The 12,208-nt window shown below is 36.1% G+C and overlaps 1 protein-coding gene across 4 annotated transcripts in view; it reads left to right on the top strand.

Annotated features, from left to right (window-relative positions):
• Positions 1-12,208, top strand: part of LOC111946279 (CD209 antigen-like protein E) — a 33,861-nt gene that overhangs the window by 3,279 nt on the left and 18,374 nt on the right. For 2 of the 4 annotated variants that reach the window (XR_002874109.1, XM_023959760.1), the window contains exon 4: positions 3,042-3,095. Coding sequence is in view for 3 of the 4 variants with exons in the window: in XM_023959760.1 (XP_023815528.1) it covers positions 3,042-3,095 (54 nt within the window). In the remaining variant the exon portion in view is untranslated. Of the gene's footprint in view, positions 1-3,041; positions 3,096-3,230; positions 3,383-3,521; positions 3,830-4,896; positions 5,010-5,179; positions 5,529-12,208 lie in introns of those variants that run through there. The other 2 variants (XM_023959759.1, XM_023959761.1) reach the window with 2 other exon arrangements.

Here is a 12,208-nt window from a genome sequence, read left to right as displayed (position 1 = left end):
GCTTGATATGGATGAGTCTAATGTTTTGAACCATTTTAGTGGCGGTTGTGTGGGAATCATTGAGAACAGATAATTAACTTTGGGTAAGATTTTCATTTTAACCGTGGCTACCTTGCCCATGAGGGACAGAGGCAGGCTGACTCAGCGTGTTAGATTGTCCTGTATGCTTTTCAGTAATAGGGTGTGGTTTAGCTGCACCAGTTCTGATAATTTGGTGGACAAATAAATACTTAGATATTTGATATTGCCTGATTTGACTGGTATTGTGAGTCTTTGCTCCGCGTTACTGTTCAGTGGTATTAAAACAGATTTATTACAATTAATGGAGGAAAATTCATAAATAATTGTTGCTGTTTCATTTACAGAATGTGATTTACTTAAAAACAGTAATATGTCATCTGCACATAGACTAATTTTATGATGGCTGTGTTTAGTTTTAATTCCTTTAATGCTCTCATTCTGTCTTATAGCTGCAGCTAGAATAAATATAGCAAAATGAGAAGGGGAGAGTGGACAACACTGTCTGGTTCCTTTTCCAAGAAAAAACCTGTTGGAAGTCTGTTTATTAGTTTTAACTGATGCATTGGGGTTGTGATATAATACATTAATCCAATTGACGAATGATTCTCCAAACCCAAACTTATGGAGGGCAGCAATAAGGAACTTCCAGTTTACTCTGTCCAAAGCTTTTTCAGCATCCAGCGATAGTACCGTCATTTCCTGGTTTTTAATGGTGGCAAAGTCTATTATGTTAACGAGTCTGCGGATATTGTCATCCGAGTGTCTGTCTTTGATGAATCCAGTTTGATCGAAGTGAATTATGTGAGGAGTTATTTTTTCTATTCTCTGTGCTAGTACTAATGGGGCGAAAGCTTGAAGGACTAGTGGGGTCTTTGTCTGGTTTTAGAAGAAGGTTTAGGTTGGCCAAGTTCATGTTAGGTGGTAGCGATTGGCTTTCATTGATAAATGTGACCGTTTTATAAAACGTTGGTGCCAGGTTTTTCCAGAATTCTTTATAAAACTCAGCAGGAAAGCCGTCAGGCTCTGGTGCTTTACCATTAGGCATAAGTAACAGAGCTTCATGAAGTACAGACAACATGAGCGGAGAGTCTAAATTTGTGATTTGATCTTCATATAACCTGGGTAGGTTTACATTATTAAGAAATTAGTTGATGCTTTGCTCTGATAGATTGATCTGTGATGTGTATAAGTTTTGATAAAAGTCTTTAAACGCGATATTGATTTTGAACGGATCATGGGTGACATTTCCTGTTTGGTCCATAATAGAAGTGATTGTGGATTTTTAGGCTGTGTCCCACCAAGGTGGGGTAGCCTAGACAGGGCACACATTCTCATCTTCCTCCTTCTCTTCCCCAAACCCTCCTCCTTCAGTGTGTGCATGTGTGTGTGTGTGACTGGTCTAATTAATAGTTACTCATTTCAATTATGTTGATCCAACATGATACCATTAAATTGGATCATACCTAGATTACGTCACGATATCACGAGATTATGTGAGATTCCTCAACTACACCTGGCTGCGGCCTGGGGAACGCTCAACATTGCAGAATGTCTTTCTTTTATTTTATTTTTTTATACTTGTCCTGTCCAACAGCTGGGCAGACAGATGAGAGCGGAAGGCCTCATTTCGTCGCAGAATGTCTGAACACTGTAGAATGTTAACCCCGCCCACGTTGAGCGCGTCTTCTTATTCGCATTTTACAAGTTTCCATGTACAATAATTCCACATTGGGAAGTTAAGGAATGCATAGTCTCATTTTGTTGAACCAACATCTTTCAAATTAGTTGCAGCACTCTAAAAAGAGTATTTGGGCTGTAGTTGGAAAGTTAAACTTTTTTACATTGATCTAACTTAATTATTTAGTTTGGTGAAAATAAATCCTTGAGTTCATTGAACTTAAGAAATCACGTAGTTGTCTGACAGTTTTTTTATTTTCAATCAACTTAATTGAATTAAGTTGGTGTAACTTTGGTGTAAAGCTATCAATGCGTCATAACGTACTGCAGCGCAAGGAATTGTGGGATAGCATTTTCTTTGTCTTTCTTTTTTTTTCTTCTGCACCATGAGTTAGAGTTTGGGAGAGGATGATGAACAACCCCCTTGAGCGGAAAAGCACTGAATGTCCTAAGATTAAAGGCAGGGGTCACGACACGTGGAGTCCTGACTTGTGATGCGAGACATTGCTGGGTCATTCATGTCTTTGATTTGGACAATATGAGGCCCATTGGTTGAAACTATAAAAAAATCAAAAAATTAAAGAAAAAATAACATAAAAATAACAAATTTTAAGTTAAGTTGGGTCCCACTAAAGTATTTAAATTGAATCAACTTAAATGTATTAGGTTGAATCTAAATACATTAAGTTGACCCAACCTAGGTATATTAAGTAGGACCAATATGATTCATTTTTGTTCAAATAAAGCTACCTAATCAGGTGGACATCCTTTCCATCATTATTTTATGTTCATTCAATGTGAAGGTTTTTTGTACCGTGTTCATGTTTTCTAATGAGTTCAAAGAGTCTCTGCTGACATCCAGACTATGACTGAGACGCCTTTATCACTCATGAGGACACAAAACCTTTGCCTCAATAAATCTTCTAATTAATGTTCAAATGTGACAGCGAGTATCTCAATTATTTTGTATTAACACAGAGAGTGAACTACAAATGCATTTCTTAAGAAAAAAGATTGTTTTTTTTCTAACTTTTAATGAGAAGTGTTCTCTTCCAACTGTAAATGCAGACATGCAGTGAACCGGCTGCCAAGGGAAGAGACACTTCTCAACACATCGCATTAAAAGGCAGAATTAAACGTCTTTGGCAAAATACCAGTGTTTTACCAAAGGACACTGTAACACATGGCAGGCAGATTGGGAATCAAACCTGCCTAAACTGCTCCACCTCTGCATCATGACCGACCCCCCCGCTAAAGTGAAGATTGCTTCATATCTGTTGAAGGCCATGTGATTGTTCATTTTAGTACAAATAAATAATTAATGGACTTCTACTGTCTTTCAGGCATCAACAAAACTCTTTGGGATGAAATAAAACAGCTGAAAAATCAGATTGAAGGTGAGAAAAGACGGAAAACTAATGGATGATATCAGTTTGTTTGGATCATGTTTACCTTTGAACTGAACTGGAAAGTTTTAGTAGAAAATAAAGATGAAACCAGAAAGTAAACCCTGCAGTATTTTTGTATATCAGTCTTTGAAGGAAAACGGTGTCCTGAAAGATGGATGAGATTTGGATGCAGCTGCTACTATAAATCTACTGAGAAGAAAACTTGGATTAACAGTAGGGATTTCTGTCAGAAAAATGGATCTGATCTGGTGGTGGTAAACAGCAAAGAGGAACAGGTGGGTGTGTTCACACTAGTTCCTTCCAGCTTCTTGTGTCTTGGATTCTCCACCTGTATGTGTGCTGCTGTTGTCTGGATGCTGATGGATTCCAGCTGAAATTCTCCTCAACAACTCAGATTTCATGTTTGTCTTTCAGCAACATTTCAAAGAAACGTTGTGATGGAACACAGAAACTCTTTTTCCCACTTCTAATGTCTTCAATTCCAAATAGGCTAAACTGGGATTCAGTAGAAATGGACTGTTGGCCCTGAAGACAAAACAAGAAGCAAAAACTAAATAAATGAACAGAAATCTGCATCAAAGAAAGTCAGATTTTGTTCCTCAGATGAAGTTTCTCTCAGTTTTTAGGATAATTATCCAGAACAGATGAATCCTAAAGTTTAAATTACCTCCTCTTGAACCCAGAAAAAACTGAGGTCATTATACTAGGTCCTAAAAACCTCAGAGATGCTCTGTCTGCTCAGATAGTCTCCCTGGATGGCATAAGTATAGCCCCCAATTCCACAGTTAGAAACCTTGGGGTTTTATTTGACCAGGATTTATCATTTAAGGCTCACATATCTCAGGCGTGTAGAACTGCCTTTTTTCACCTGCGGAATATTGCTAAGATCAGAAATATACTTTCTAAGAGTGATGCTGAAAAACTCATCCATGCATTTGTTACGTCGAGGCTGGATTACTGTAACTCCTTGTTAGCAGCGTGTCCTAAGAGTTCCTTAAGAAGTCTCCAGCTTGTTCAGAACGCAGCAGCTAGATTGTTAGCAGGAACTAGCAGAAGAGATCACATCACTCCTGTGTTAGTTTCATTTCACCGGATCCCAGTTGATTCTAGAATCAAGTTCAAGATCCTCCTGTTAACCTATAAGGTCTCACATGGAATGGCCCCGTCCTATATTAAGGACCTCATAGTCCCTTACCATCCAATGAGAACACTTCGCTCGCAAAATGCAGGACTGCTTGTGGTTCCTAGAATTAGTAAAAGTATGGTTGGTGGAAGAGCGTTTAGTCACCAAGCCCCTGTTTTATGGAATAAGCTCCCAGAAGCTCATCTGCTGGACTTTTATATATGTAGTTGTAGATTTAGATAAGTAAATTCTTCTCTTTGAGTTCTGGTAAATTGCCTGTCCGTCCTGGGGGAGGATCCCTCCTTCATGTGGGCACCCCTGAGGTTTCTTCGTTTTTTCCGGAATCTGGTTTTTTAGGAGTTTTTCCTTACCGCGAAGGGGGGTCTAAGTACAGGGATGCCAGTATAGCTTAGTCAGTTTGTTAGTTAATTTTAGTATTTTCCTATTGAACTCTTTGTATTCGTGATCCTTTTGAGTTCATGTTTAACTTTTTCAATTACCGATACGAAGCCCATCGAGACGACTGTTGTTGTGAATTTGGGCTATACAAATAAAATTGAATTGAATTAAATTAAAGACCAGACATTTTTTTACTGGACATTTAGTGTGAAAGGAAACCAAGATGGAGAGAATGTATTAAGAAAGAACATTTTCTTTTGTTTCTAGGAGTTTGTTTCTACATTGAATCAGAATGAAACATCCTGGATCGGTCTGTTTGCTGAAGGGTCATCACAGAAATCTGAATGGAAATGGGTGGATGGATCACCACTGACAGAAACGTAAGACTTTGTTTCTTTGACAATGTTACTAAATACATTCTTTATGACTGAGCCTGATTGTAAATGTGTGAAATCCTTTAAAAAAATACAGAAAATTTTTGTAACATCCTAATTCAGACCAGTTTATGAACTGAATTTAGACCAGAGGTAATAATAATGTTTTATCACAGGTTCTGGGATGATATGTTTTCAAAAGATCCGAACAACTACTACTATGCAGTGACCTTAAGTGCTGACGGGAAATGGACACAACAGCCCAGAACAAACGACAAAAACTGGATCTGTGAGAAATAAAATTCTGAATGTTTCTGTTCCTGAGCTGTGCATTGATTTAACTGTTTAGTAATGTAACTACAAAAATATTTTACCTTTTACATTTTTATTTCTATTTCAACAAAATAGTGCTTAAAGGAAGGTTGTATTTTAGTTTACAAACAGTAAGTAGTTTAGAACAGTAGTTTAGAAACAAACAAACAAATAAAATACAATATTAAAGTTCTTTAATAAAGAAGTTAATTGTAAATGAATCTTTGTATTGAATTTCTTCCAGTCTTTGTAGATTAATTTACTCTGACAGCAGAACATTCAAGTTCCCTCCAAAATAAATGATGCAGCAGATTTACTTGCAGTTCTGAAATTGAAGAACTTTGTTTCTGAACAGGAACTAAGTACTGCTGTGCATGAAAAAGATAAGAATGTGTTTTAAACTTAATGATCAACAGTTCTGATAATAGATTTATTAATACTTTTACTTATTATTATTAATACCATTCCTGCATTTGGGAGGATTGATAAAACACATAGAACCTCTTAATTTAGTGTCATGTCAGGGAAAACAAGTTTTACTATTATAAGATCACCTCATTAAAAACAAAAACAATTGATTTTAAGGAATGTGTTTCTATAGAATTTATCCAGGATAATTATAACATTTCAAATCATTTCTGAGTTTTTGTTTTCTAAAATAAACCCCAAAATGATGTCCTTCATAGAAAAGTCTGCAAAAAGGGGCGGCAGTTTAGCTCAGGTCAGAGCAGGTCGTCCAAAAAAAAAAAAATGGAGTCTTGGGGAAGAGCCAATAATGCATATCGTACCATCTATCAAAAAATAGATGCTCAGTGGAATGGCAGTAGTGTTTGATGCAGTAGCATCTGGGCTTTGCATGTGATTCAGGGCTTTCTGCAGAGCTCCTCCTTTGACTCTTCATCCTCCTTATGGCTTCAAATCTCCTCTGGGGAGTTTCTGCTTCACTTCTGCTAAACAGTTGAACTCAAAAATCAGAGCTTTGTTCCAAGATCATCTGCTTTCTGTTTTCTGTTTCTTTCTAACATTGAATGGAGAAAAGCTTCCGGCTCTCGGAGAAGACGCCACGCAGGTATAGAGCAGCTGCAGTTCTCAACTCTATTTACCGCATAAAAGCGTAAATATTGAGAAAAGCAATTCCTAAACATGCCGAGAAGATACCCAGTGTCTGAGGAATATGAGGACTTGAGGAAGACACTTGATTTTGTGCTGGAAGAGATCAAAGCTGTGAAGATTGTTCACGGACAAATTCTGGATGCTATCGGAGAGGTGAAGCAGGTCCGGGCTCTGCAGGAGCAGTGCTTCAACAGGATGGATATAATCGAGAAACGAATGGATGACCAAGAGCAGATCTCCAGATCTAACGATGTGATAATCACCGGATTGAAAATCAAACCCCGGTCATACGCGCATGCAGTGACCACTGGGAACGGTGAGGAATCCGACGAGCAGGAGACGAGCTCTGTGGAAAAACAGGTGGAGGACTTCCTTAAGTCCAATGGAATTTCTCTGGACACCAACAATGTGGAGATCTGCAGAACGCTTCCCAGGAAAAGAGACACCGACAAACCAGCAATCCTCTTAAAGTTTGTCAATCGGAAACACAAAGCAGCTTTATTGAAGCAAGGAAGAAATCTGAGGGGAACCAACGTTTTCATGAATGAAAACCTCACGAAAAGGAATGCCGACATCGCCAGAAGAGCACGTTACTTGAAAAAACAGGGGAAAATTCAAGGAACCTGGGTAAAAGACTGTAAAATTTATGCCAAACTCTGTGGCTCCCCTGAGCAGTCCAAGGTTGTTCTTATCAGGAGCCTGCAAGATTTGGAAAAATATTTACCCACTACAGTCTAAACAAGAGATACGTGAAGATGCTGGTCTTACAAGATGAGGAGACAAACTCTACTATCCATGGCTTCTAAAAAAAACAACACTTTTTCTTCAACAGTCACCTGCAACCACAACTCTCAGAGAGATCTGAATGGTGAGCAAACCGACCTTAAAATATTCAGTGATAATGACAACAACCTTCAAGACATCCACCCTGATCAATTCTTTTCCACTGTTAATATGGACTGCAAATATTACAGCATGGATGACTTTAAAAACTCTGTTAACCCAGAAGAAAAACTGTCAATCATTCACTTTAACAGCAGAAGCATGTATACCAACTTTGAAGACATCAAGGACTATTTACAGAACATCGGGCATTCCTTTGATATCATAACCATATCTGAGACTTGGTTCAGCCGCAACAAGGACGCTGACTTTGAATTGGAAAACTATGAACTTAACTATGTGAACAGAGTAAACAAAAAAGGTGGAGGAGTCGCAATATATGTGGAAAAAAATACAAAGTTTACAGTATTTGATAAATTGTCTGTCGCAGTGGATGGAATACTGGAATGTCTTACAATTGAAATATGTAACAATTCAGGGAAAAATGTCATTATAGGCTGTGTTTATAGGTTGCCAGGGTCAAGCTTAGAAGTGTTCAGTGACTGGATGGAAAAGATGTTTACCTCTCTAAATAACAAAATATTATACATCTGTGGAGACTTCAATATGGATCTGATAAACCCCAGCAAACATAAAGCCACCGACGACTTTGTCAGCAGAATGTATGCTATGAGTTTATATCCAACCATAACAAGACCCAGCAGAATCACTACTCAAAGTGCTACTCTCATTGATAATATTTTTACAAATAATATAGAATACACTCATATGAGTGGACTAATGATATGTGACATAACTGATCATTTACCAGTTTTTGCACTATTTGACATCAAGGTGAAGACAAAGAAAATTATAAAAGAACCAGTCTACAAAAGGCTAAGAAATGAAAAAACCATGAATGCTCTGAATAATGACTTATCCAGACAAAACTGGAACTCTGTGTACAGAGAGAAAGATGTCGATATTGCTTATAAATGTTTTTTAGAAATATTTAGGTCACTTTACAATAAGAACTGTCCAATTTATAAATTCAAGAACAAATATGCCAAATGCCCTTGGTTAACCAGCGGTCTACAAAATGCTTGTAAAAAGAAAAATAACCTCTATAAAAAATTCTTAAAACAGAGGACAAGAGAAAGTGAACAAAGATATAAGTCATATAAAAATAAACTAACTGAAATAACACGTTACAGTAAAAAAGTGTACTTCAACAATCTACTGAATGAAAATAAATACAACGCAAAGCGAGTTTGGGAAATATTAAATAACATCATTAAAAATGGGACAAAAAAACGAACTTATCCAGATTATTTTACAGATGAGAAGGGTCAAAGCTATAATATCAATGAAGCAGCAAACGGTCTCAATAACTACTTTATAAACGTGGGTCCAGAGTTGGCAGCGGAAATTCCAAAATGCAAAACTAGCAAAGACAATAACCCACCCATCGAAAGGATCCCACACTCCATCTTTCTCTCTGATGTGAACGAAAATGAGCTGATATCAATTGTGAATAATTTCAAGAGTAAAAACTCAAAAGATTGTGAGGATATAGATATGAAGGTGGTGAAAAAAGTCATTCATAGTGTAGCTAAGCCTCTAACATACATATGTAACTTATCATTACAAACTGGGAGATTCCCAAACCAAATGAAAATAGCCAAAGTGATTCCCATCTATAAGAGTGGAGACAAACACCAATTTACAAACTATAGACCTGTTTCTCTTCTTCCACAATTCTCAAAAATTTTAGAAAAAATATTCAATGATAAATTAGCTTTATTTATTGAAAAACACAACATTATAAATGAAAACCAATATGGTTTTAGAGAAAATAGATCTACCTCAGTGGCTATCATTGATGCTGTGGAGGAAATCACAAATGCTCTGGACAAAAAGAAATATGCAGCTGGAGTTTTCATTGACTTAAAAAAAGCATTTGACACTCTCAATCATGACATCCTACTTGACAAACTGGAAGTGTATGGGATAAGAGGACTAGCGCTAACTTGGGTCAGAAGCTATTTAACGGGAAGAAAACAATTTGTCAAGATTGATGAATATACATCAGAAACCAAAGAGATAAGTTGTGGTGTCCCACAAGGATCAATTCTGGGCCCGCTGCTATTCAATATTTACATAAATAATATATTCAATGTTTCAAAGCTTATGAAACTCATATTATTTGCTGATGGCACAAATATATTCTATTCTACAGAATATCAAAGGGAACTTATAAAGGTGTTGAACACAGAGTTAAATAATATAAAACTATGGATGGATTACAACAAATTGTCTTTGAACCTAAATAAAACCAAAGTGATGTTTTTTGGAAACTACAACACAAATAAAGAGCCCTCAATTGTAATAAATAATGTCTTAATTGAACGTGTTACAGAAATCAAATTCTTAGGGATTTTTATCGATGACAAACTAAGTTGGAAGCCACACATCGGACACATACAAACTAAAGTCTCAAAAAGTATTTCAATCGTAAATAAATCTAAACATATATTAGGATACAACAGTAGATATTTTTTGTACTGTTCTTTAATATTACCATATTTGACCTACTGTATAGAACTTTGGGGGAATAATTACAAGAGCTCACTACATCCTCTCTTTCTACTTCAAAAACGAGCCGTTAGAGTTGTACATAAAGCCGGATATCTTGATCATACGAACAATCTATTTTATCAATCAAGACTTTTAAAACTACATGACCTTGTGGATTTTTACACTGCGCAACTTTTATACAGAGCCAGCTGGAAATTGTTACCATCCAACATCCAAAAACAGTTCTTAGAAAATGAAGGAGGCTACAGACTGAGGTGATGTAGGAACTTCAAGATCAAACTGATAAGAACCACAAAGAAAAGTTTCTGTGTGTCTGTGTGTGGCACTAAACTTTGGAACAGTTTAAGTAATGAGCTCAAACAATGTTCAAATATTCAAATATTCAAGAAAATGTATAAAGAAACTATTATTTCAGGATATGAAGATAAGAGGATTTAAGGATCAACAGGTGTTTGAATAATTCCAAATATATGTGGTGAAATAATCAAAGCTCTTTTAATTACAACCACTGAGTGTTACATTGTAATGTGCAATAATGATTACTGAAATGTTTAAATTATAATCAATAAGCTATTGATTTTATTTACTTGATCTGCAATGTGTAGCAATAATTTCTGGTTTAATGTTATCATGTGTTCTAATGATAATCAATTATTATTACATATCAGTATCGTTACTGTTTACTGAAATCATGAATTAACGTTTTCTGAAGATCATCAATCATTTCTAGGCAATGGATTTTGTTACTTGAAGAGAATCTATCTGATCAGAACCGGATTTAAAACTCTGTAAAACTATCAAATGAATGAACTCAGTAGGGGTGGGATTATATAAGCTTGCTTCTTCCCACTCCTTTTCAAGCAATATATCAAACTCTACTTATACTTCAGTTAATGATCACTGTATTTAATTAAGCAAATGTGATTTAAGTGACATTTTTGTTTTGTTTTCTGTCTTTTTAATCTATGCATTTCATCATTTCTGTAATGAGTTTGATAAATATGTGTAATTTTTTTTTATTGCTTTGACTACAATGCTTGAAATAAATCAATAAATCAAATCAAATCAAATCAAATCAAATCAAATGGAGAAAAGTCTGGTCTTTACCACAAACTTTCTTCTAAACAAACAAAGTCAAAGAAATCTGATTCCAACTAAGACACAGATTTGATCCAGCAAAGCATCACTGATCTACATTTAAAGTTGACTTCAACAGCAGTTGGACTTTTTCAAACATGCTCTCATTTATTCTGGTCTGTGAATTCACTTACATATTATGGAAAAACATCCAGAAATTCATCTCAGACTCTATTTTTGATGATTTTTTAAACTTTATCTTGAAAAAGTAATATTTGGTTTTCATGGTTTTGAACAGAAAGATTGTGATGCTTTTTTTATAAATATGTTGTCATCCGTGGCTAAATTCCATATTCACAAAAGTAAATTTTCTAATAAAAAACATGAATTCTTCCTACTGATATTTGAGCTTCAGCAATATTTAAAAATAATTTCTGCTTCTAGAAATACAATTTTTTTTGATAACGTTTGGAGTTTCAACTTATTTAGAAAGGAGTTTTGATTTAGCCAATGATTGAACATTCAGATGCATATAGTAGCTCCTAAAAGCTCCTAAATGTGTGATTAATCTCTGCTGGATTTGTACTTATGTCACCTCCAGATGTTTGGATGCTGTTGATGGCTCTGTCCCATTGTTGTTTCCTGATTGAGTTATAGTTATAAATGCCTTGGGGGGTCTTTCAGGATGCAGTTCCGTTGTTTACCCTCGCGATCAGCTGTTAGCTCTTACTTGAGTGGTGCTGTGAGGAAACTGGATTTTCTAGAAAGGACTGTATTAAATTTTAGGTTCGTACCCGTCAGTTTCTTGCACACAAAAATAATGAATAATGACTCAGAGACAGTTACTTAGCTTTTGTGGAGGTTTTACTTCGCACAAACACGAAGGGGACAGACATGAACATGGTACATTCAAAGTCCGAACCAACAAGCTCAGGGATGGGCTTGGTATAAAAACCCTGCATTTGCATATTCAGAAGATCGTCCGATGGACCTCGTGTGAAAAACACGCCCACAGGTTACTGGTGGAGAGAAGCTCCAAGGCTAAAGTGAAGATAAGTCTGAGGCCTGCTCAGCAGAAAACATGCACAGAAAAAGGGAGTATGAGAATAAACTGTTAGAACAATAGCTTGGCTGTGCTTTCTTCAAATGTAATATAATTTTGAGATGACAATACATGCTCAGTGAATTAAGTTTAAACCATTAGTGTAATAAAAGTTAAAGGCAGTTTCTAACTATTCTTCACAGGTGCTAACAGTGCTCATCACCAATCAGTCACTGCAAAC

This window comes from Oryzias latipes, chromosome 11 (genome assembly GCF_002234675.1).
Source record: "Oryzias latipes chromosome 11, ASM223467v1".
Lineage (NCBI taxonomy): Eukaryota > Metazoa > Chordata > Actinopteri > Beloniformes > Adrianichthyidae > Oryzias > Oryzias latipes.
Note: the sequence above shows the minus strand (reverse complement) of the source record. Positions and strands in the feature narration are given on the sequence as shown.